Source organism: Rhinopithecus roxellana, chromosome 15, assembly GCF_007565055.1.
Source record: "Rhinopithecus roxellana isolate Shanxi Qingling chromosome 15, ASM756505v1, whole genome shotgun sequence".
In the NCBI taxonomy this organism is placed as follows: domain Eukaryota; kingdom Metazoa; phylum Chordata; class Mammalia; order Primates; family Cercopithecidae; genus Rhinopithecus; species Rhinopithecus roxellana.
Window position 1 is genome coordinate 21,433,929 of NC_044563.1, and position 25,776 is coordinate 21,459,704.

Consider the following 25,776-nt stretch of genomic DNA (forward strand, 5'->3'; position numbering starts at 1 on the left):
GAGTACCTGGGACTATAGGCATCCGTCATCACGCCTGCCTAATTTTTTTGAATTTTTACTAGAGACGGGTTTTCTGCCATGTTGGCCAGGCTGGTCTCGAACTCCTGACCTCAAGTGATCTGTCCACCTCAGCCTCCCAGAGTGCTGGGATTACAGGTGTAAGACACCACACCCCACTTCAAACTAGATTCTTTATAAAAAATGTTTAAAAGACTCGGTCTCAATATGTTGTCCAGGCTAGTTTCAAACTCTTGGCCTCAAGTGATCCTCCCACCTCAGCCTCCCAATTAGCTGGGATTACAGGTGCAAACCACCACACCCAATCTAGCCCAAGCTAGATTCTTAACCCCAAATTCAAACTACCAAACTTCTCTCCAAGTGCTCAGTCTGATGAGATTTATCCCTAAATTCCAGTGCAAGTCCTTCTTAGCCTGAGCCCTTCCCAGTTCCCAGCCTCTCTTCCACACACCAGAAAGATGAAGGTTCTGATTGTACCTCAAGCCAGTAATGTATCCCAGTTTGGGATTCCTGTCCCTCTGATCACCCTAGCTCCTCAGTCCCTCTTCTAGCCTGTTTGGAAACCTGCTTCTCTGACCTGGTTCATCCCTGATGGCTTCTACCTCACAGGAGCTGAGAGAGAGAGACCACATATCCACAGGGTTGCTGTGTGCAGGTGTGTAGGCTGTGCACTGCAAAAGGGCATTTAGCCAAGGAAGCAAGTGTGTGCTGAAACCCAGCCTTGGTCTCTGTTTGCTAAGATGTTTGCTCTGGCATGGGGCTGTTTCCCTGAGGGAGCAGTGCCTTTTTCACATTTACCCAGAGTCATGTTTGGGCTGTCTGTGACCAGGAGTGTGTACATGATTCCTCCTTGCAGAACTGCTCTTGTTTCCTGAAGGAACAGGGTCTGGAAGAAGGCTGTTAACCAGCCAGGAGGTCTTCTCCAGGCTTCGTTCCTCAGGTGCCAGACGACTCAGGGTTGGCTGCAGCTCTTCCCCTGGACAAATGAAGAGAAGAGGTGCCACCAGCACCCACTCTTGGCTGCCAGACTGCATCTCACCTGGAACGCAGGGCTTCAGTTCCTCATCACCAGGGAGAGCGCACACCACCTCCAGCCACCAGGAAGCTCTTTGATGGCGTGGGAAGGCTCCCCTTCTCCAACCCTCCTGGCCCGAAAATCCTTACATTCTGAGACCTCATTCCACTTTCGGGGTCCCAAGTCAAGAAATCTTACAGTAGATAAAATAATAGAATTTTTTAATAAATTTTTTTCCCAAACAACTTCTTTTGATCTTCACCACGCAGGGGCCACAGTGGAGAGGAAAGTTCTCTCCAGGTGCCCTAAAAAGTGTCCAGGGTAGACTTAGGAGAAAAGTATTCCTCCAGTGTCAGGAGGTTGAGGGGACTAGGGTAAGCAGGGGTCAGGATCAGCCTGGCCCTGACTGAGGCATCCCCCAAAGGGTCCTGGGTGGGGCTCCCTGGGGGAGCTTCCAAAGGCTCTGCTGGTGGAAGATGCTCTGCAGACAAAAGCCCCTTGGGGTCCGCTGTGGGGCCTTAGGAGCGCGGGTCAGCGGCTGCCTGGGGGGCCCCACCCCAGCCTTGGGATGGGGAAGAATTAATGGCCAGAGTTGGGGAGGGCAGGGCTGAGCCACCACACGCGCCCTCTTGGGGCTGCCATAAGTCAGGACAGCCCAGGAGGCAGGCAAGGAGAGGAGGCCTGGTCCCCGGGGGAGGAGAGGAGCTGGGAGGGGAAAGGGAAGCAGCAAGGCCAGGGGCGGGGGCGGGACTGGAGCCGGAGCCGCAGCCCCGGGTGGACGGGAAGCGGGTATCGGACACTGGCCTCTTCAATCTCAGCACCGCAGTCAGAGGTGGTGGGGCACCAGGAGCAGGAGGCAAAGCAGAGGGCTGGGGAGCCCGGCCGAGAGCGCAGGGCCTCGGGAGTCCGGGGGCGCCTGGCAGGCAGCGCCGGGGCACGTCTGCTCCCCACGCTGGTCCTCACCCCCGTAGCCACCCCAGTAGTCATCCTCGGTGGGCGCGTCCCCGCCCTGGTGGCCCCGCGAGTCTTCGGCGGGCAGATCTCGGTAGAGGGTGGAGGGGTCGGCGGGGGGCGCCCCGGCGTCTGCCACCCCGTACAGGTGGTTGGAGGAGCTGTTACCGCGGGCGCGGTTGCCCGGCCGCGTGGGTGCCGCGGGCGGACACGCCTGGAAGTCGGCCTCGCGGAGCGCGCGCAGGTCTCGGCCCTGGCGCTCAGGGGGCGTGGCGCAGGTCACGTCGGAGCTGGACACGCGCGCGCGCTGGAACCAGGCCCAGAGCGGCCGCGCGCGGCAGTCGCACGCCCAGGGGTTGGCGTTGAGCCGCAGGAACTCGAGCGAGGGCAGGTCTGCGAGCGCCTCGCCGGGCAGCGAGGCCAGGCTGTTGTTGAACAGGTAGAGGATGGTGAGGCGGCTGAGGCCGCGGAAGGCCGCGCGGTGCACGCCCTGCAGCCGGTTCCCGTGCAGCAGCAACCGGTCCAGGCTGCCCAGGCCGCGGAACACGTGCTCTGTGAGCAGCCGCAGGCGGTTCCCGTGGAGGAAGAGGTGGCTCAGGTTGGCCAGGTCCGCAAACAGGTCATCCTGGGTGGGGTGGGGTGGGACACAGAAGAATAGAGTGGGCCTAAGGCAGGGTGCGGACCCCGCTGGGGCCTGGGCCGAGGGAGGGAAGGGGGTGCACCGTGGCAGAAGAGAAAGGGTTGACCTTTTGATTCATTGCATCCTGGATTTGAATTCTGCCTCCTCTTAACCTATTTGCTGTGGAAAAAGTGGTATTGGTGAGGTCAGTGGCTCTTAAACTTTTCGGGTGTATTAGGATCCCCTGCGGATCTCTGAGCGGGCGGCAGGGTGGGGGGCAGAGTTTCTGATTCAGGAGGTTTGGGGTGCAGCCTGGGAATCCGCATGTCTACAGGCTCCCCAGGGAAGCCAATGTGGCCATGGCAGGACCACAGTTTGAGTTTCAGAACTTATGGTTTGGTGAAGTATGGAGACTGGGGAGCCAGCCTTTCTGATTTCAAATCTTGGATCTGTCATTAACTGATGCCACCTTGGGCAAGTCACTCAGGATATCTGTGACTCTGTTTCCTCATCTGTATAATGTGGAGATTAAATTAAGCAGCATGTATGAAGGTGCTTAGAACACCTTTCCTTGTGGCGTTCCATGAGTTAGCCATTTTTTTTTTTTAATTTTTGTTTTTGTTTTTGTTTGTTAGCCATTATTCTTAACTTGCCCAAGCCAGTCATCTCTCTGTGCCTGTTTCCTCCTCTGTAAAATGGGGATGAGTGTACCTACTTCCTGGGTTTGTTCTGAGGATTCCAGAAGATGGTTCACATAAAGATCATATAAGGGCAGTGCTGGACACATGCCCAGCACACAGGGATTCAGTCCAATGATGAAGCCCACAGACTCAGCACGTAGAGTCCTGGTTCAAAATCCAGCTTGCCTTTTCCCTAGCTGTGTTATTTTAGGCAAGTTTTAACCTCATGGAGTCTCAGTTTCCTCAGTATGTGTAACATTCCTTATTATGTATAACCCCCTTAGCAGGCTAAAGGAGGGCTGGATGATAAAATGCTGTTAAGGGTACAGTATCTGGCAAGTGCATAGTCAACCATCAATAAATGGTAGCTACTATGACAACAGAGGCTCAGTTAGAATTGGGTCCTGTCCCTTTTCTTTAAAAGAGGAGCTCCCTGGGGGAACCAAAATCCTGCTACTAGGCTGGGCATTGCGGTGAGGGGCATCAGCTCCACCCCCAGAGGCGGCAGGAGAGGAGAGGAAGGAAGCCGCATTGTATTACTATTCCCCTTAGAGGCGCTGTCCCACCTGCCTGGGGCTAGGGAGTCACCTAATCAGGCCACGTAAGTGTGGAAAGGACCTTGGAACTATAGTTCAGAATTAACGGGGGTTAGGGGGTGGTGGGGCGTGTGGCCCACGGTGGCAGTGGGGACTCCTGGACTCTGCATTATAACCACCTCACCAGGGTTAGTGAGCTGATGATCAGCTGACTTGGGAGCTAATGCCTTGGCACCCATCAGCCCATCTCACTTTTTTAGAGGAGAGCACCGGGGCTCAAAGAGATAAGGGCTTGCCAGCGAGGGGAGCAGGACTTCAGCTCCCTGACCTCAGTGCCTTGAGGTCCTCCCTTCTTGTGCAGGGCATCACTGTGGTCAGCAGGTTCCAGGAGGTCCGGGTCTCAGAACAGGAGCATCCACTCTGCTCAGGCCAGCTCAGCCCGGGAGGCCTGTTCCCTGACTGTGGCTCTCCCTCCCTCACTGCCTGGGGAGACACTCCCCTCCCTGTGCCTGCCACCCAGGAGCCTGGTCGGAGGCCTCAGGTTGGGGGAGGGCGTTGACTCCCAGCCCACACCCACAGCCTCCACCTTCCTGTGCTCCTGCCTGTTCTCGCCCCCTCCCATCTGGCTTCCGCCCTCTTCGCTACAGGAACTGAGCCTGCCAAGAGCCCTCCTCTTGGCCACATTGAGATCCGTCCCCCTCAACCTTCTCGGCTGCCTCTGACACCAGCGTTCTCCGCCCCCTGCTGCCACTACCCCAAATCCTGGCTCAGGCCTCCAGCTGGCTCCTTGCACCTCCCTGGCCTCAGACTGGCTCACCATGGCCTGGTGCTCTTTTTCTCTTCCAGGCCCATCCAGGGGGTAGGCTTGGAATCTCTGCCACTCAAACACCTAAATAGGGTTCCTGTTTTTATGGAGTGGCAGCAAGAGTAGGACACACCCAGAGATGTATGGTCAGAGGATAGATAAGGGGCCAGGGGTGGGGGGAGAGGGAACAGGGGTAATTCACATTTTGGGGACCTTGGGAGGTCAGGAAGAGTAGACCAAAGGTTCAGAGACCCTAGGGAATTCAGGTACCTTTGACCCACAGCCCCAGGTTTTGGCCCACAGAATTTCTTGATTCCAACCTCCTCTCCTCTCCTTTTGTTTCTCTGCAAAAAGTCCTGCCCCTCCCTTCTCTGAGCCTCCACCTTGGGGTCCATTGCCCCCTCCCCCTATCCAAGCTGTTGCCAAATCCTGTTGCCACTTCCTTGACTGTAGCTCTCAAATCCGGTCTTTCCTCTCTCCCCTGTTAAAACCGTTCTCTGTGCATTAATAAGCTCTCGACTTTCACAGCCCTAGCTCTTCCTCCGCCCCTCCCTATCTCCCCTCCCTCCGGGCTGAGAGCCTCTGCTAAAGTCATCCTCTTCCATTTCAAAAACCACATTTCCCTCGCCTCCCCACTGGCCGGTTCACAGCTCTCTGGATCCATTTGGAATCTTAACACCGCATCCCTGCCCGCTTCCCTGACAGCATCCTGTTCTTAACCTTGCCTCCCTCCAAACTCCCAGCTCTTGGCTCTGATACTAATCAAATCAGCTGCTGGGCTGTGTGACCTTGGACAGCTCCAAGCACCTCTCTGTGCCTTGGTCTTTTCATCTGTGAAACAAGGGCCTTGGGATAGGTGATCTTTAAGATCCCATCCGCATCTGATTTTTATGAATTAGTGAGTTCTGGGATGTGCCTCATTCATTCAACAGAGCTGTACCGAGTTAGTCTACTCTGTGCCAGGCACCCCCGCTCACAGAGCTCATCAGTCTAGGATGGGTATCATCGTCATCATCGGCGTCAGCATTGTCAAGCAGGTAACTTATTGAGCTCTTACCATGTGCCAAGTTCTGTGCTACACAGATCCTATATAGTAACTTAATCGTCACAACCCTATGAGGTGGATACTATTATTATCTCCATTTCAGAGATTAGGAGAGGGAGCCTCAGAGAAGTGAAGTGACTCGCCTAGGGTCCAACAGCTAATATGCAGTAACGTGGCTCCCAACTCCAGAGACTACTGAACAACTGCACTCTGGAGTCAGACAGACCTGGGCCAATTCTAGGTCACGTTCCTTACTAGCTGGGTGACCTCGGACTGTGCTTTTATTTTGCTGGGCTTCAGTTGGTGTCCTCCCTGGTAAATGTTCATGGATAGCTACCATTCATTGGATACTCACTTCGTATCAGACATTGGGCTGAGCTCAGTAGTATCTCCTTTAATCCTCACAACCCCTGCTCCCCAAGGTACAGGTTATCCCCATTTCACAGATGGGTCAATCGAGGCACAGAGTAGTTAAATAACTTGCACAAAACCATAGAGCAAATTGGAGGTGTGGCTGGGATTTAAACTGAGATCTGATCTGCTTGAGCGTAAAGACTGTTTTTAAACCATTCAGGCCAGCCATGTACAGTGGCTCATGCCTGTAATCCCAGCAGTTTGGGAGGCCGAGGCGGGTGGATTGCTTGAGTTCAGGAGTTCAAGACCATCCTGGGCAACATGGTGAAACCCTGTCTCTATAAAAATACAACAATTAGCTGGACATGAATGCATATATCTGTAGTCCCAGCTACTGGTGAGGCTAAGATGAGGGAATTGTTTGACCCCAGGAGGTAAGGCTGCAATGAGCCATGATCGCGCCACTGCACTCCAGCTGGGTGACATAGTGAGACTCTGTCTCAAAAACAAAAACAAAACAAACAAAAACCATGCGGGCCATTGTAATGATTGAAAGAGAAAACAAGTGTCGGCCAGGCACAGTGGCTCACACCTGTAATCCAGCACTTTGGGAGGCCGAGGCAGGCAGATCACCTGAGGTCAGGAGTTCGAGAACAGTCGGGCCAACATGGTGAAACCCCATGTCTATTAAAAATACAAAAAATAGCCAGGCATGGTGGCACATGACTGTAATTCCAGCTACTTGGGAGGCGGAGGCAGGAGAATCACTTGAACCTGGGAGGCAGAGGTTGCAGTGAGCCGAGATTGTGCCACTGCACTCCAGCCTGAGCAAGAGAGCAAGACTTCATCTCAAAATAATAATAATAATAATAATAAAAATAGAAAACAAGTGTCTTTATCATCTGTCTACACTTGAGTAGGGAATACGCTCTGGGAGAACAGGGCCACTGTTTCTGTTCTCCCCTGAATCCCTAGCACCTGGAACATTGCCTGGCATGTGGTAGGTACTCAGTAAATATCTGTTGATGAATGAACTCACCTGGCACAGTGCCTGGCATACAGCAGACAGTCCCTGAGAACCTCTACCCAACCCCATCTCCGTGTCTACCTTCCGCAATCTGAAAAGCTGTGGTCCTCTGGTGGAGCTCCCCTTCAGGGCAGCAGGCCTGGCTCCATCTTGGGTTACACCTGTACCCTGCAGATCTCACCCCAACCCACATATTTCCTCACCTGCCTGTGGCATCTCCCAGCCCAGCTCCACCAGGCAGTTCACAGGCAGAGGTGGTTTTTTCCATCTCCTCTATAAAAGGCCAAGTGTGAAGTTGCTTCCTTCTCATGATGCCTGGTACCATTCATGCCAGGGGCATGGAGAACAAACACTTCCCATTTCAGAAGACCCCAGTGTCCACCTGAGGTCCCCTCTGCCCAAGCCTTTGCTGACCTCAGGTCCTGATCGCTGTTCTTGGCCCGAGAGTCAATGGAGGATGGGATCATAATAATAACATTTTTTCAGCACTGAACTATGTGTTTTTTTTTTTCTTTTTGAGATGGAGTCTTGCTCTGTCACCTAGGCTAGAGTACAGTAGCACGATCTCAGCTCACTGGAACCTCTGCCTCCCAGGTTCAAGTGATTCTTCTGCCTTAGCTTCCCTAGTGGCTGGGATTACAGCCGCCTGCCACCACACCTGGTTAATTTTTGTATTTTTAGTAGAGATGGGGTTTCACCATGTTGGCCAGGCTGGTCTCGAACTCCTGACCTCAAGTGGCCATACTTGACCATACCAGGCCTGAACTATGGGCTTTCTATACACTAACTCGTTTCCTATTTACAGCCATTCTTGGTGGAAGGTATTATTTTCATTATTCCCAGTTTGTAGATAAAGTAAGTGAGGTTCAGAGAGGGTTAGCAACCTGCCTAAAGTTAAATAAGTCAGAAAATAGCAGACCAGGGATTCAAGCTCAGGACCTCTGACTCCAAATTCCTCCTAAATAACTAATATATATTGATAAGGAGATTCTGGAAGCATTAAATGCATGATCAATTTGTAGTAGTATTTGATCTCAGTAGTAGTAGTAGTAGTAGTAGTAGTAGTAGTAGTAGTAGTAGTAGTAATTATTATTATTATAGTGCCCATATCTTGAGAGTATGGCCTTGTGCTAAATGCCTTACATTTTAATCCTTACAAAACTTCTTAAATAAGGATTATTATTGGCCAGGCATGGTGGGTCACACCTGTAATCCCAGCACTTTGGGAGGCCGAAGCGAGTGGATCACCTGAGGTCAGGAGTTGGAGACCAGCCTGGCCACCATGGTGAAACCGTCTCTACTAAAAATACAAAAATTAGCTGGGTGTAGTGACGCACGCCTGTAATCTTAAGTTACTCAGGAGGCTGAGGCAGGAAAATCACTTGAACCTGGGAGGCAGAGGTTGCAGTGAGCCAAGATCGTACCACTGCACTCCAGTCTGGGCGATAGAGCGGGACTTCGTATCAAAAAAAAAAAAAAAAAAAGATTATTATTTAGTACTATCCTGATTGCCATTTTAGAGATGAGGAAATGGAGATTGGGAGAGGTTAAGTAATTTGTCCAAAGTTATATAGGAGCCAGGATTTGAACCTAGGTCTTGCTGAGTCCAAAGTGTGTGCTTTCAAACATAAGTCTGCTCAATAGTACTCCAGAGTACTGTCCCCTTGTAGCCAGACCATGAGGTTCAAGCACCAGCTCTTCCTGGCTATATGGTCTCAGGAACATTCGTTCCATGTCCCTAGTGCCCCTAACTGTCCCTATCATCAGGCTGTTGTGAGGCTGAACGTGGTGGTGAGAAGACATAAGCCTCCAGTCACGTCGACAATGGTTGAAAGATTTATGATTAGAGGCGACTATATCTCTATAGAGTCTTCAGGGCCCCCAGCCTCAGCTTCTTCATTGTTAACAAGGAGGCAGAAATAATCTCCCAACTGGGCTATAGAAATGAGATGAGGTGGCTGAGTACACTTCATAAACTGTGAGGTGCTGGGAAATTTAGGAAGAGGACAAAAGGAGGGTGTTGTCTGGGACTCACTCATGACCTCAGTATAATCCTTGAAGTTGACCCACATCTTCAGGATGGAGTCCAAGTTGGGCCACTTCACTGAAACCAATGTTAAATAAGGCTCGTTTCTTTTTTTAAAATAGTATTTTAACAAGCATTTATATAGCACTTACCGTATGCCAAGCACTATTCTAAGTGCTTTACAAATTATTCATGCATTTAATGCTTTCAAAATCCCTAGGAGATGGGTGCTCCTGCTACCCCCATTGTACAGATGAGAAAACTGAGGTCTGAGGAGGTTAAAAAAAAAAAAGCCGGCCGGGCACGGTGGCTGAAGCCTGTAATCCCAGCACTTTGGGAGGCCGAGACGGGCGGATCACTAGGTCAGGAGATTGAGACCATCCTGGCTAATACAGTGAAACCCCGTCTCTACTAAAAAATACAAAAAAAACTAGCCGGGCAAGGTGGCGGGCGCCTGTAGTCCCAGCTACTCGGGAGGCTTAGGCAGGAGAATGGCGTAAACCCAGGAGGCGGAGCTTGCAGTGAGCTGAGATCCGGCCACTGCACTCCAGCCTGGGCGACAGAGCGAGACTCCGTCTAAAAAAAAAAAAAAGCCACACGCTTGTAAATGGCAGAGTGGATACCTGTAAAGTGCTTGGCACAGGGACTGACCCTGTGTACCCACTAAGTGGTGGCGGCTACTGCTATTACTGTCACTATTTAGGCAACAATAAGAATAACAGAAGACATATTTCTCCAATATACTGTGCATTTAACTTCTTCCCCTCCTCATGGGAATGGTATCTCTGCGAAGGCAGGGGGTTTGGTCTGTTCTGTTCACTGCTGTATTCTTAGCATCTAGCTCGTAGTGGGCGCTCAGTATGTTTGTTAGATTGTTATGGCTATTGTTATTATCATTAGCATCATCAGCACTGACCTGATTTTCCAACCAGCAGATTGGTAACTAGTTAGGCACTAGCCCTGGATGAGGCAGAGGCAGCACCTTCCAGGTTCCAGTAGGGAGAGGGCAGAATTTGGATATCCTCACCCCCTTCCAGCCAGAGGCTCTGTAGCCAAGGGAAGATTTTCTCTCAGGGTGGTTTGGAGGGTGTGTTACTGCTTCCTGGGGAAATGGAGTGGGAGGATTTCTGTGTCAAACAGTCAGCATAACAACAACAATAAACAATAATTAGATCAATAATAATAACAATAAATAACAATTACTGTTATTCCTTCCATTTTCAGAGCATCCATTCTCCAGCTGCATAACAGAGATTTACCCTTTTCTTTCTTCCCCTGCATTGAGATGACAGGTTTGGACAACGAGAATCTAGAAGGGTTGTGGGCTTCTCCCATCCCATTACCCAGTGAATTGGAGAGAAGCGCAACTTTCTGTGGGATGCCAGTGGCTGTGGCTCTGCCTTCTCTCTCTACTTCCCTGTGATGTGGGCAGACTTGAGGGTGGGTGAGAAAAACAGCTGCAAAGACCTTTGGGCAGTGGACCTTGGGGGAAGGCAGAGTACCCTGAAGGCAAACACGTGAGATCAGAGAAAGAGACAGATACACACACGCAGACAGACATGGGGGTGTATGCAGAGTGGGTGTGTGAAGGGAGACAGACAGAAGAGGCAGAAGACAGATGGGGGAGGCAAGTTAGTGAGAGAGGCAGTGATGGATGGAAAGGGATAGACAGACAGACAGGCAGAGGCAGAGAGGTGAAGGTTGTGGAGTTGGAGAGAGAGAGAGAGAGGAGCAGCAAGGGACCTAAACAGGTAGAGAGACAGACAGAAGGGACAAAGTAAAGCCCCTGGAGAATCTGAAAGAGACAGAAACTTAGAAAACAGACAGAGACAGAGAGAAATGGAGATGCTGAGGCAGGAAGGGTGGCCTGGGGAGAGAGGAGGGACGCACGCCAGGGTCGGGGAGCAGAGGGGCCCACAGAGAGAGGAAAGCAGAAAGGGGCTGAGGGTGGGCGCAGGGCTGGCTCACCTGTAGGTGGAGCAGGCTGTTCTCCTGGAGGTAGAGGTACTGCAAGCTGACCAGGCCGCGGAAGATGGTGCCGGGCAGGCTGCTGAGCTGGCAGCGGTACAGATGCAGCGACTGCAGCCGCTCCAGGCCCTGGAAGGTGTCGGGCTCCAGCGAGCGCAGGTGCCGGTTGTCACCGAGGTCCAGCTCCTCCAGGGCTTGCAAGTGGCGGAAAGTGCCCGGGTAGATGGTGGAGAGGTTGTTGGAGAAGAGCCACAGGGTGAGCAGGCTGGGCCCGAAGGTGCCTGGCCGCAGCGTGCGGATGAGGTTGTTCTGCAGGAAGAGTCGCTGAGTGCTGGGTGGCAGGGACAGCGGCACAGAGGAGAAGTTGTTGGCCTGGCAGCTCACGGTGGGTGGGGATGAGTAGCAGGTGCAGAGCATGGGGCAGCTGGGGGCCGCTGGGGGCAGGGCCAGGAGCATCAGCAGGAGGCAGGCCGAGGCGGGAGCTGTGGGGAGGGGAAGCAAAACTTACTAGGTGGGCTTCCAGGGCAGGAGTGCCAGCCCACCCACTTGGTAATAGCCTAGATCCGGCTGAATATGGTGGTTCACACCTGTAGTCCCAGCACTTTGGGAGAACAAGGCAGGAGGATTGCTTGAGGCCAGGAGTTTGAGACTATCCTGGGCAACATAGGGAGACCCCTGTCTTTACAAAAAAAAAAAAAAAAAAAAATTAGCCAGGCATGGTGGCATGTGCCTGTAGTCCCAACTACTTGGGAGGCTGAGGCAGGAGGATCACTTGAGCCCAGGAGTTGGAGGCTGTAGTGAGCAATGATCACACCTTTGCACTCCAGCCTGGGCAACACAACAAGACCCTGTTTCAGGGGGAAGAAATTAAAAAATAAAAATAAAGGCCTAGAGCCCTGGCGCTCCCATGTTTGGGGTCTCAGGGGACAACGTTACAGCCTCAAGTGGCCTGGCCATTTCCAGTTTCTGAGGCTTCTGGTATATTAAAAAATAATGCCAAAAGGCCATTGTAGAAAGCACTGTGAATTGTTTGAAGAATGATAATCTTTTCATTCCTGTTTTCACTGTTGCATGTTTGACCTTGTCTAGAAATTAATGTCAAAAGACTAACGTCAGGGTTTCTCTGCCTCAGTATTGACAGTTGGGCCGGATAGTTCCTTGTTGTGGAGGCAGCCCTATATAAGGCACTTAGCAGCATCTCTGTCTTCTACCCACTAGATGCCAGCAGCACCCTGCCTCCAGTTGTGACAACCAAAATGTCTCCAGACATTGCCAAATGTCCCCTTCAGGGCAAAGTCACTCTACTGGAGAATGACTGGAAGTAACCTGGGACCCTTTGGAGATCTGAGGCCCGTGTGAAATGGACTCACCCTGGGGTCTGGTGTTGCCAGCCCACTGGTGCCTAGTGCCCTACTTTCCTGTACTTTTCACCCTTGCAGAGTCAGAGCCTTTCTGTGCTGGGAGGGGCCTTAAGGGTCAGGGCTCAGTGGGGCTCTTAAGTGAGGCCACCAGCCAGTCCTAGGCATGATGCAGAATTCCTGGGGGGACAGCCTGGGAATCTGCATTTTACACCCCAGGCTCTCCTCATTCGCAGTTACTTAAACACTTTTTTCTTTTTTTCTTTTGGAGACACGGTGTCTTGCTCTATCGCCTAGGCTGGAGTGCAGTGGTACGGTTACAGCTTACTGTAATCAACCACTTGGGCTCAAGCGATCCTCCTGCCTCAGCTTCCTGAGTAGCTGGGACCACAGGCCCATGCCACTGCACCCAGCTAATTTTTTAAAAATTTTGGCCGGGCGCGGTGGCTCACGCCTGAAATCCCAGCACTTTGGGAGGCCGAGGCGGGTGGATGACGAGGTCAGGAGATCGAGACCATCCTGGCTAACACGGTGAAACCCTCTCTCTACTAAAAATACAAAAAAAAAAAAAAAAAAAAAAAAAGCCGGCATGGTGGCAGATGCCTGTGGTCTCAGCTACTTGGGAGGCTAAGGCAGGAAAATGGTGTGAACCTGGGAGGCAGAGCTTGCAGTAAGCTGAGATTGCGCCATTGTACTCTAGCCTGGGTGACAGAGTGAGACTTCATAAAAAAAAAAAAAAAATTTGTAGGCATGGGGTCTTGCTATGTTGCTTGGGCTGGTCTCAACCTCCTGGCCTCAAACAATCCTCCCACCTTGGCCTCCCAAAGTGTTGGGATTTCAGGCATGAGCTACTGCATCTAGCCAAAAAAAAAATTGTTTTTTCCCAAAGTAACTTTTGAAGGTTGAATATGATCCATCCTTCTTAGGATACTGATGAAAAAGCAGGCCTAGAGAGCCTGGGGACTAGAGAGTGAAGTGCAGGTGCCTGTACTCATACTTGAATAGGGGTGCAGGGCCTACCATCATCCCTGGCCTTTACCTTCCTGCCCTCACTATAGTTGATAAAGTTCTAGGCCGGAACTAGCTTGACCTCTACACTTTCTCATGATTTCCAGGTGACTCCTGGGATTTTCTTCTGGCTGTTTTGCCTGGGGAGAAAGGGAGCCTGCACTCCCAAAGCCAGGCAGTCATTCCCTGGGCACACGGTGACTAAACACCTTCTGCTTCAAGCAACATCCTAGGCTTTTGAAGGCAGAGGGGAGGAAGACCTGTTTCTGCACCCTGAGATCCTGGGGCTCCCTGGGGTTCAGAGACCCTGGGAGAGACTGAGGGGCTGGTGATTTTGAGTGTGGGATCTCCAAGGCTGCAAACTGCACATGCTCAGTGGTTGTTTTGTATGTGATGTGTCACGCTCCTGAGATTGTCATGTGTGTGAATGTGTGTATGTGTCTGTGATTTTGGGTAGTGGTGTGAGCCAGGTGCTCACCAAATGCAGTGCTGCTGAGCCAGGTGTGCACGCACGGGACCGACAGGCCCCGAGTGTGACGCTGGCATCCCAGCTGCCCTGGTGTTCCTCCTCCAGAGGGGGGAGCATACAGGTGTGGGGTGAAAAATCCACACTCCCAGTGTGCTGCTCCTCGCTTTTGGGCCCCACCGTGAGTGTCCCCGGCCCCTCCGGGTGCTGCGTCGGTGCTGCGTCGGTGCGTGCTGGCTGTCCTCCGCGTGTGTGTGAGCGCCGGGCCCCGTGCGTGTGTAGGCTGGGTGTGATGTAATACTCAGTGACACAGCGGCTGCTGTTCCATTCGTTCACACCACCTCCGCGTTTCTCGGCCCTTCTCACCCCTCCCCCGTGCGGCGTTTCACGATTACTTTCTCCTCCTTTCTCAGACCCACGTGGGGTGGAGGAGCAATGTCTCTCACCCCTCATCTGAACCAGGCAGAGGTGGAGTGTGGAAGCACAGTGGGGACCCTGAGTGGGTTTCATGAGGGTTGAAGTTTGGGGCTTAGAACTGGAGATTTCAAAGCTGGAAAGGTCCCCTCGATTCCTCTGGTTCAAGCATCTGTTCTACTGAGGTGATGATTGGAGCTCAGAGAGAGCAAACGACTTACCCAAGGTCACACAGCAAAGTGTTGGCAGGGAAAAGGCCAGAAAAGTCTCTCGATGCCTAGCCAGGGCACTTCCCTTCCTGTCAGAGTCACCCTCTAATCTCTACCTCCCTAAGGACTTGACACCAAAAGAAGCCAAATCCTTCTCTGATCCCTTAATCCTACCCCTTATCCACAAGCTCACCAGAGTGTGAGCCCTGATGGCCACCAGCCCCTGGAGGATTACGGAGTTCTTCCCCAGCCTCCGCACTGACGCTGCCCCAGGAGGGACAGAGGGAAGGATATGCAATCTCAGAGGGCCCCAGAGGCATGGCCCATTCCCCTGGCACCAGGGCTCCTTCCAGCTTGAGGGTAAACTCTGCAGGAGCTGGCAAGGGTGCCTACTCCTCTTTCTTTCCCTAGACTCTCCTGCTCCCCACCTGCCCGCATTAGACTGCTTCTCTTCTCTTTCCCCACGCTCCTTCCTTCCATCTTGTTCCCATGTCTCCCCCAGCCAGGGCTCACCTCCCCCAGCCCATGAGAGTGGTCCCTGCAGGCTCTCTGAAGAGCGACCCCGTGCTGGGCGCCCCTCCATAACAGCTGCTGCATAACAGTGACTCTGTTGCCATTTCTGGCCCTTGCCACTGCCGTGCAAAGCAGCTGTAACCCAAGGAGCTCATCCATAATTCACGCTGAGGCTCTCACTGGAGGCAAGGAGGAGGGGAGAGTGGGGGGCTCTGGGCTTCACTGCCCCCAGGCCTGCTGGGGCTGGAGCGAGCACTCCAGGGCAGAGGTGGCGGGACTGGGGGGTTGGAGGACTAGAGAGCTGTGCCTTTCCCTCCCTCTCCCGCCCTCGGTCCCTGCCCTGCCCAGTGTGTGCCCTTTTCTTTCTTGCCATGTCCCTTCCCCACCCCCTGTTCTTACACCTCCTCACCACCACTCCTTCCCTCCAGGCCCAGGCCTCCTCTCTCTCCCGAGGACCACAGCTCTGCTCCTGGCCTTCATTTTGTGAATTCCCGGTGGAGACTGGGGCAAGATGCACAGAGTGTCAGAGCTGGAAAGGGCGATACCTCGGTGGCCACCTAGAGCCGACCCCTCATGTCACAGGTGACACCGCTGAGAGCTGGGGAGGGGCAGTGTCAGTTTCTGAGCACCCCAGGCCTCCTGATCAGATCTCTACAGCTTGCCTTCATTGTCTTTCTCAGAAGCCTTCATTTCATCCCTCCACTACTTCATGGACAGAGGAAAGCCCTTTGTAGCAGCCTCCCCCGCCCTCTAGGCTCACCCCCTCCTCTAAAGTCAGCAGGGGCTGGCTAGAGCTGCAGGGGAGAGTATAGCAGGGTAGGAGGAAACCAGGAAGCACCTATTTTGTCCCAGGCACTGCATTTGTACATGTTAACTTCTTTACACATTAAACACAACACACATAACCCCCTAGAGGTCAGTATTGTGGCCCCCAATTTGCAGATGAAGGGAGCCCCAGAAACTTGACACAGTGGCCTCAGGTCGTGCAGCTAGTACAAGGTGGAACCCAGATTGGAAAAAAGGGGCATCAAGCCCATGTCAGAGAGACTCTCTGACCTTTCTTTAAGAGGTCGTCACATCCTCCGCAGAAACCACGCCTGAATGTGTGAGACACTGCCCTTGAGGTAAAGACAGGAGAGAAACTGCACACAGGTGCCTAGGGCTGGGCCAGCCACAATGCTGAGTCTGTTTGGCTATTTCAGGGTCAAGGCAAGAAAGGGACTCCAGCTCTCTGCAAATTTCATCTCCCAGGCTTCCAGTTGCAGTTGCTCTAGAGTAGTAATTACATTTGGGAGTCAAGAAGAGATGACCCCTGTCCAGACGATATGGCCAGAACTGACCAGGGGAGGGAGCCAAGAGAGGCTAGAACATGGTATTGATCCCGGAAGGCTGAAGTATCCAGAGCCAAAAGTATCCGTTCAATGAGGGACCACTGTCCAGGACTCTGGCTATTAAACCTTGGAGTACCAAGGCTCAGAAACAAAGTTCTCAGCCCACAGGCCACTCTTTGGGCTGGAGTCCCCTGTAGAAGAAGGAACTTGAGGAGGAGAAAACTAGACCCAAGGTAGGGGGCAGGATCCAGGCTACCCACCCACAGGGCAGAGTCTCTGGTAGAGAGTGGTCCCAGGAAAGGATGCTCCCAGGAAAGGATGCTCCCAGGAAAGGATGCTCCCTGGAAAGGCAGCGGAGGCCTCTTGCTCTGAAAGGAGGGGCACAGGGTCCCAGACGAGAAGCAAGGGCTCCACGCCCAACAGGCTGCTTCAGGGAAGGGCCAGGGCCTGCGGGCAGATGCTGTGGGGGCAGGGGCTGAGGAGGTGGGAGCTGAGGAGTGGGACGGAGGTGGTGGTGATACCAGTGACGCAGGGGCCTGGGGAGGCACTGACGCGGGTGACGGAGGTTTAGAGCTGCTGCAAACAGCTTCTCACTCTGCCAGAATGTAACACCCCAAAATAAGCAGCCACCGTGGTGGTGGCGGTGGCTGCAGAATCCAACGTCCGGGCCGGATAAATAAATGGCAGCACAGGAGCCAGCCTGGTTGCCCACCCTCAGAGGCTGCCACTCCCCTTCCAAAGTCTTCACCCTCTGTCCCTCACAGCCACCCCCAAGGCCCTGAGCTCAGAGCACCCCCCATCTGGCCCACCAGCCACTCCCTGAGAGAAGAAATGTGGCAGGCAGGCGCTTTGGGAATGGAGGGCTTCCCACGTGGAAGTGGTTACCAGAAGCCTCTTTGTCTCATCCCTGGGCAGCACCCCCCAGCCCCCAGTCCCTCTCTCCCAGCCTTTCTCTTCCTCCTCCTTGTCCCTCCTCTCCAGCCCTTCTCCCACCCATGGTTCCCAGTCCCCAACCCTCTTCCCCAGTTCCTGATGCCCCTTCTCTAGCCACCATCCCCATCCTTCTCTGGTTTCTGATCTTTCCATTCTCCTTTTCCATTCCGGTCCCCAGGGTCCCAGTCCTAATTCTCTTTCCTGCTACGTCCATCCGCGGATTCTGGGTCCCCGTCCCTAGTCTTCTTCCCACCCCTCCCCTGATCTGGTCTTTCCTCTCCTTCCCTCTTCCTTGGTCTTCACCTGGGTCCCACTTCCCTCCACGCTTTTCCCGTCTAACCTTTATTCCTTCTCCTCCTCCCCCTCCCCCGCTCCATCTCCCTCCTCCTTTCAGCTTCCCTCACCACTTTCTCCATCTTTGACTTCCCCTTCCTATCACTCTCCCCCTGACCCCTCCCCACCCCACCCCCAATCTCTGGCCCACACCCTTATCTGTCACTCAATCAGTAGAACTATCCTCTTTCTGGCGCCCTCCATCTGTCCTACCAAAGAGGGCCACTCGGATTTCCCTCTGCGCGTCCTACCTCCCCAGACAGCCCCCTACCCACATCTCCTGTCTTCCCAGGTGGCCAGAAAGTGCTGAGGCACCGGGCAGGAGGAGTTGCTGAGTCGGCGCTTCCCCAGCCGGCCAGAGTCCTCGGCGTCCCCCGGAGCAGGTGGAGCCGGGACAGTGGAACCTGAGCTTCCCTTCCCCCTCCGGGCCGGGTCCACCTGTCCCCTGCGTCCCACCTCGGTCACGAGCTCCTCGCACGCGCCTGCAGGCTCCTAGCCAAGTGCCCTCCTGCTGAGAGCAGCCCTGGCGGCGGGGGCGCGGCCCCAGCGCTGAGCTTTTCTCCTTCCCCAGGTTACCCCACATCCCCAACTGCCCCACCCTAGATCCCTGAAAGAAGGGACGCCCTGCTTCTCTCCCCAGGATGCCCTCCGCTCTCCCGCCGCCGGGGTTCTTACCTTGCAGCAGGCGCCTGAGCCCGGGCAGCATCTTGTCTCGACGCTCGGGGGAGGGGGCGGCGGGGGGAGGGCGCTCCCACTCGCTCCCTGAGCCCGCCGGATGCACGGCGGGGACCCCGCGGGGCTCCGGGAGGGCCCGGGAGTCCCCGGGCTGCGTGGCCGGGCCGCTGCGCTCTACCCTGCGCCCCCCGGGCTGCGGGCCTCGGGAGGAGCCATCGGCCCCGACGGGACGGGGCGGGGCGCGACGGGGCGGGGAGGGCTTGGGCTGGCAGTCAACGCCCAGCGCCCGCGCCCCGCTAGCTGCACTGTCCGCTCGAGAGTCCGTCAGTCCGTCGGTCCGTGCGCCCAGGCTGCTAGCCGAGGGAGAGTGGGGACAGCGAGGAAGCTCTTCCCAACCACCCCCACTCCTTCCCGCACTCGCTGGCTCCTCCCTCGCTTGCTGACTTGCCGACTTAACCCTTTCTCGACCACTAGGAGGCGGGAGCGGCTTTCTAACCCCCTCCACCCCACCCCCCTCCCCCCGCTCAAGGGACCCGAAGGACTGTGTTCGATCGTCCTCGCGGCGCCACGCTTCTAGAGAAATCCCTTCTTGGGGAAATGCGGTAGTTTAGGGGAACCCCGTGGACTTGTCCTGTTCCCCCCTCCCAACTTTCCAGAAGATGAGCTTCTGGGTCACCCCCTCCCCCGCCCCCAGCCGCGTCCCTCGCGCCAGTGCCCCGGCCTCCAGCGTTTCTGTCCCCTGGGACAGCTCCAAGATTCCACTTCTCCTTCCATTCCCAGACCTCAAGCCCAGTGTGCGACTATAAGAATAGCATATGCAGGAGTTTGTGCGTGCAAGATAGAGTGCATATGAGCGTGCACGTGCGCGCAAGGATGCTTGTGCAGGTGTGACTCAGGATGCTTGCACGTTACCCTTTGTACGGGCTTGGGGAAGCGGGGGGCACGTGAGTGTGCACACGGTGAACGGCTGAGAGTCCGCCAGCGTGCATGTCTAAGCTGGTGGGAAACGTGAGGCTGTGCGAGGTTTTGCGCTTGCGATCTTGGGGATTGGTGGAGAAGAAATATGTGCCCGGTGTGTGTATGCCCCTTAGCGCATTTACGAGCGGGTGCGAGTTGGGCACGTGTGCGAGTGTGTGCGTTTTTTGTGTGTATGTGTGATGCGTCCGGGAGGGGAGATCTTATCCCCCGCGGGGGTGCAGGAGAGGACCCAAAGCTGGGGAGAAGACTGTTGGTTTCGTGCGAACTTTCTCTATACCCTTTTAAAGAGGGGCGGATTATGGTCTCACTGGAGCCCCTCTGGCCCTTCGTGGCAGTATCAGCCGACCCATCACCTATGCACTTCCCTACAAAAGCTCCCAGGTCTTGACTCGGTCCAATTCGTCCGCGGAGCCGCCCCGGCGTGGGATACGCTTGGGGCCCTCGGGGGAGCCGCTTCGGGTACGGTGGCCAGGCAGCGCCGGCGGGGTTGGGGGTGCTGGAGCCGCGGGTGCGGCCGTGCCGGGCCCTTGAGCCCCGTGCGCTGTCGTTCCCGCAAGCGCAGAAGCCCCTCACCCCGCCGCCCGCGCCGCGGCTCCTCCTTTCCTATCCGTGCCAGGGTCCAACGCAGTGCCTGGCATACAGTCGGCGCTTGATAAATGTTGGTCTTATTCTTCCCATTCATTCTCTGCTCCTTCCACGGTTTCTCGTTATTCTTGCGTTTTCATTCGATTTCTCTGGTTTTCTCCCCCGACTCTTATTCATATTTCGTGGTCTCCGTCTCTGTTCCCTCCCTCCCTCCCTCTCTCGGGCCTTTCCTCTCTTTACTCGTCTGTTTCCCTGCCTGGTCTTCTTTCTCACTGTCTCTCCGTATCTTCGTCTCTCTCCTCCTCCCGCTCGGGGCTCCCTGCATCTCTGTGTCTCGTGTCTGTGTGTCTCGGTGTCTCTGCCTCCCTTTCTCTCCCCCAGTTTCATTCGCAAGTTCCCGGCCCGCGGGCACCTCGGCTCTCGGGCGCCCCCTGCTGGTTCCATTTTCGGACCTTCCGGGGCTCCCAGCTCCTCTCTGTGCCCCTAAATTTCCTCTCCCGCCCTTCTCGTTTTCGGATCAGGTAGAAACAGAAAGGAGCATCTGTGGGGTTCCTGTCTCCCCTCACCCCGGGCTCCCCCTATCTCCTGGAGGCAGGACAGGCCCCTGCATTTCCCCAGGACCCACCCCGACTAGGGCCCGCGCCTGGGGGAGGGCCTGGAGGCGGCGGCGGGGAGGGAGTGTTGGGGGTAGCAGGGTGGGGTTTGGCGTCCTTCCCCGGAATGAGCCGCGGCACAATCTGTCGCTGGGTTTGTTTGCCGAGCTGCCTCCGGAGCGCAGTGGGGCTGGCTCCCGGGGAGCGAAATATCACAAGATGCGGAGACAGACGTTGAGGGGCGGGTGGGCGGCGGGCTGACTCAGGTGTGCTGTCATCGGTTCCCGGGGCCCGCGCTCTTCGGAGAGGGGTGGGAGGGGACCCCGGGCCCCCAGCGCAGGCGGAACCCCGAAGCTGGGAGGGGAGTTCCCCCTCCCGGGACGAGCTGCGAGGAAAGGGAAGCCCCGTCCAGGAATCCCTGGCTCCAGGCAGTCGCAGCCCCTCTGCGCATCCCCGCCCGTTATACAGGTGTCACGGTTTCCCATAATTATCTGCTGACTCATCCCCTCCACACCCAACTAGACTACCAGCTTTTTGAGGGCAGGGAACTCCTGTCATCCATTGTTGTGTTTCCAGCAGGTGCCCACTGAAGACTTTTGGGTGGTTGGCTGGTGGTTGGCTGGTCTCATTTTACAGTAGGTGCCACAATGCATTTGGTCTTCTCTGTAGAGAACTCTGACCCCTCTTTCCTCTCGCCATCCACATTTGCTGTCCCCATTCCACCCAGCTCCAGTTAGTGTTGGGGAGAGGGGAGGAATTGGAAACTTGAGTCTGGAGATCAGAGTTCTCCAGGTGACCCTGGACAATGTACTCCCCTTCCTTGTGCCTCAGTTTCCTCATCTGTACGGTGAGGCTACCCGGTCATCGCGAGGCTGCATTAAGTCTCCAGGCACTCCAGGTATGAGAAAGTGCTTGGTAAAATGAGGTCTGTGTGTGTGGAGGGGTGGTAGGTAGGTGATGTCGTTACGATTTTGGCAGTAATTCTTCGGTGGCGATTGTTGTCCCAGTAGAATCAGACACACCATGCCTGAACATGAGTTGGGCTTCTGCAGTTAGATGTTTTGAGATCCGAGGAGTAAGCTGATGGCAAGGTTTAATCGAGGACTCAGCCTCTGGCTGGACTCTGGGCTGGAGGCTTGGCCGGGCTTTGGGGTGCTGGGTCTTTAGGCCTCAGCTGCAGTGCTGGCCCGCCCTCTGGTGGCTCTAGATGGATCTGCAGCCCCACGGGAAGCCAAGATCTCTGGAGATGGGCTCAGCGACGGATTTTCCCTGGAAAGGAAGACGACCGCCACCCCCACCCCACCCCACCCCCCCCCCGCGCCCACCCCATTGTCTGGAGAACAGCGGGCTTTGGAAAAGAGACCAGGTAGAAGGAGGGGTATATTGGCACAGACTGGATGAGTCTGGACTTCCGAGTTCACACTTACTAACAGCGCAGCTACTGTCAATGTGCCACCCAAGATCCCACTTCCCTCTGGGCATACCCACCGAGTGAGTCCACAGAACCTCCCTGGCTCTTCCCTTCACCTCTTTGGCACCTTCACTGCTTCACTGTGTAGAACGCTTGGCGGTTAGTGTGCAAGGTGCGGTGGCTCAGTGGTGGAGAGCACAGGCTTTGATGGGTTTGTGCCCTGGCTCTGCGGCTTTCTAGCTAGAGGGGGGACCTTGGGCAAGTCGCTTACTTTTTCAAACCCCAGTTTTCCCATTCAGAAGATGGGAGGGAGCGGGCATGGTGGGTCGTCTTGGTAATCCCAGCAATTTGGGAGGCTGAGGTGGGAGGATTGCTTAAGACTAGGAGTTCAAGACCAGCCCTGTCAACTTAGCGAGACCCCTGCCTCAAAATTAACCAGTCAATCAATCAATAAAAGAAATTGGGGGGTGTTGACACTAGTTCCCAGCTCAAGTTTGAGACCATCCCTGGTGACTTAGCAGGACCTTGTCTCAAAATAAATAAATGAATAGATAGATAGATAAATAAATAAATAAATAAGGTGGGAGGAAGGAGGGCGATACTCATTTCCAGCTCATAGGGTTGTTTGAGGAGTAAAAGAAACAAAACATGAAAGAACATAACTGAGTAGCTGACCCTGTGTTGGATAAATGCTGATAATATTTTTACTTTTAGCCTAATGACAATCTGGAGAAATAGGCATTGCAGTCTAGAGGCAGAAAGAAAAATGATGACCTGCAGTCGTTTATTTTTTTGAGACAGTGTGTCACTCTGTCTTACTCTGTCACCCAGGCTGGGGTGCAGTGGCATGATCCCGGCTCACTGCAACCTCCACCTCTCCAGGCTCAAGCAATCCTCCTACCTCAGCCTCCCAAGTAGCTGGGACTACAGGCAGATACCACCACGCCTGGCCAATTTTTGTAGAGATGGGGGTCTCACTATGTTTCCCAGGCTGGTCTTGAACTCCTGGAATCAAGCAATCTGCCTGCCTTGGCCTCCCAAAGTGCTGGGATTGCAGGTGTGAAACCACTGCACCCAGCACCTGTGGTCTCATAAGGAGTGAGTGGCAGAGCCAGGTCTGGGGGTCATTTTTTAGATATGACTTCCTACCCACGTTAACTACCCCTCAGATGACCTTCACAGCTCCACCCTACCTGGCTTTTGCCAGGGATGCCCACTGTGGTAAAAAGAATCCTGGCCCAAATTAAAAGTCCTGAGTTCCAGCATGGACTCTCCCTCCAGACAGCTGAGTAACTGGGCTAGACCTCTCCTGTCTGGGCTTTAGGGTCCCATCATTGAAGGGAATATCTTGGACTCTATATTCTTGAGAGTCCTGCAAAGCTACATCTTAGTATCATCTGGGTGTCTCCATGACTGCCAAACTAGAAGTTACCAAAAATGGAGCCTCTCAGCTAGATCCCACGCTGCCTCCACTTTCTCAGCTCTGGGCACGGGGGAGAATCAGATTTTCTAGGGATTCCTCCAGACCCCATCCTGGGCTCCTCAGCTCGCCCACTGGTCACCAGACCTGCTCCTGAGCCAGTCAGTGGCCCCATGTGCTGCCTACTGTGCTGGGAGGTAGAGGGACGGAGGTGCACTTGTCACCCAGAACCCTTCCACAGTGAGTTCCACGCCCTGTTCTGCCTGGTCCAAGGGGAACAGGGCTCCTTTCTAGGCCCTTTCTAAACCAGGGAAGAAAACCTAGATTAGTATAAAGGCCAAGGTTGTCAGAACATGTTTTTCTCTTTCCTTGTCTCGTTTTTAGGGTCCCTGTCCATGTATTTTATTTATTTATTTATTTATTTCGAGATGGAGTCTTTCTCTGTCACCCAGTCTAGAATGCAGTGGCAAGATCTTGGCTCACTGCAAGCTCTGCCTCCCAGGTTCAAGCAATTCTCCTGCCTCAGCCTCCCGAGTAGCTGGGACTACAGGCGCACGCCACCACGCCCAGCTAATTTTTTGTATTTTTAGTAGAGACGGGGTTTCACCATGTTGGCCAGGCTGGTCTCAAACTCCTGACCTTGTGATCCACCCTCCTCGGCCTCCCAAAGTGCTGGGGTTACAAGTGCGAGCCACCATGCCCGGCCTATTATTTATAATATAACGGGTATATATTAAGTCCTTGCTTCATGTCATGAACTTATGTGTGCTGGCTGATGTAGAGTAACTCTATGGGGGAGAGTCTGTGAATATCCCCTTCTTACAGATGGAGAAACAGGCTCAGAGAGGTGGTGCTGCTCTTAGATCTGGGCAAAAACAGTCCTTTCCTGAGCCCTGTGCTTTAGAGGGCTCTGCTCTGGCCCTCCTCTAGCCAGTTTCCCTGAATGGGGCAAGAAGTCCCTAAGGCCAAGGGATGTGCCTCCCAGAGGCTGCGTCTCTCTTCCAGACCACACTTAGGGTATCCTGGACCCTGGAGTCTCAAAAAGCTCAAGTTGACTTCCTGGGCCTTTGTGGGCTTCTTCTCTGAACTACCTTTCTGCCAGTGCATGAACCCATGGCCAAAGGGTAGCCAAGGGGCAGATGTTTGGAGAGGGTGTGGCTGGGCCTTAGACATATGAGTGGGATATTCACATGTATGGACATGAGGCTCTTTGTTGCCTGAGATGGAGCTGTGTTTGGGAAGTGGAGGGGAGCTGGGTGTATTTTTTTTTTTTTTTTTGAGATGGAGTTTCGCACTTGCTCTTGCTGCCCAGACTGGAGTGCGATGGCACGATCTTGGCTCACTGCAACCTCCACCTCCCAGGTTCAAGCAATTCTCCTGCCTCAGCCTCCCAAGTAGCTGGGATTGTAGGCATGCACCACCATGCCTGGCTAATTTTGTATTTTTAGTAGAAACGGGGTTTCACCATATTGGTCAGGCTAGTCTCGAACTTCTATCCTCAAGTGATCCACCTATCTCAGCCTCCCAAAGTGCTGGGATTACAGGCATGAGCCACTGGGCCTGGCTGCTGGCTGTATTTCTATATAGAACTTCAAGGAGTTGGGTCATTCTAAATTTGAACCTAGATTTCGAAGGTCAGGTTCCTTTCAAAATGCAAGAGTGATGCTTGCAGTTGGGAGGCTAGGGATGCCTTGTGGGCAGGGGTTGCCCGGCTTGTACTAGTGGGGTAGCGATTACCAAGCTGGGGTACCAGTGCCTCCCTTTGCGCTCCAGCCCTGTCTCTGCAAGTGTTAGGGGCAGCTGGGTGGAGAGGTCACATAACTTCATCAAAGGTTACATGACTTAAAAGCTGCAAAGCCAGGCTATGAACTCAGGTCTGCGTAAATCTCTTCTTCTTTAATGAAGCTCCACGCCAGTCTTAACCAGAAGTCAGAATTTTGGCTCCCTGGAGCTCTCTGGTTAGAAAGTTGAGTCCCATTGTTTCTTGGAGTTACCTTCCAGTGAAGAGAGCCTCCCTATCCCACTTGACTCTGAACTTGCTGAGTTCAGGGTCCATGTTTTCTTTGGCTTTGTTTATTTCGTGCACCTGGCACAGCCCCGACTCAGAGTAGGTATTCAGCAAATGTTGCTGACCTATCAGAAACATAGTCTACTGGGGGAGGCGCTCATCAAATAATCGTGGTGTGAGGTGCTATAGGTCACATCTGTGTTCAGCGGAGTGGGTAAAGTCTAGGATGGAGGTGGGTTGGGGAAGCATTGGGAAGCCCTGTCCAGAGTGGCTGTGAGATTAGCTGCCTGGGACTGTCCCTTTTTTTTTTTTTTTTTTGAGATGGAGTCTCGCTCTGTCACCCAGGCTGGAGTGCAGTGGCGCGATCTCGGCTCACTGCAAGCTCTGCCTCCTGTAGTTGCCTGGGACTCTCTTAATCCGAGAACCCTCTATTCATGGGGCAAGAGACTCTGATGATTCCCTGTTGCCTTTTGCACCAACTTTCCAACCCTCCCCCA

At 54.2% G+C, this 25,776-nt stretch overlaps 1 protein-coding gene across 1 annotated transcript; it reads right to left on the reverse strand.

The window, feature by feature from the left end:
- Window positions 1-1,237: 1,237 nt before the first annotated feature.
- RTN4RL2 (reticulon 4 receptor like 2) lies at window positions 1,238-18,647 on the reverse strand. The gene is made up of 3 exons (XM_010353406.2): window positions 18,285-18,647; window positions 11,045-11,526; window positions 1,238-2,609 (listed from the first exon to the last, which is right to left on the reverse strand). Exons 1-3 carry the CDS (start codon window positions 18,313-18,315, stop codon window positions 1,860-1,862), a joined length of 1,263 nt encoding a protein of 420 aa, XP_010351708.1. The 5' UTR covers window positions 18,316-18,647; the 3' UTR covers window positions 1,238-1,859.
- Window positions 18,648-25,776: the final 7,129 nt, after the last annotated feature.

Coding starts and splice junctions, on each gene's coding strand:
- RTN4RL2 (XM_010353406.2), bottom strand. CDS start 18,315: ATGCTGCCCGGGCTCAGGCGCCTGCTGCAAG. Junction 11,527..18,284: donor GCTCAGGCGCCTGCTGCAAG/GTAAGAACCCCG, acceptor CCCTCCCCACAG/CTCCCGCCTCGGCCTGCCTC. Junction 2,610..11,044: donor ACAGCCTGCTCCACCTACAG/GTGAGCCAGCCC, acceptor CACCCCACCCAG/GATGACCTGTTTGCGGACCT.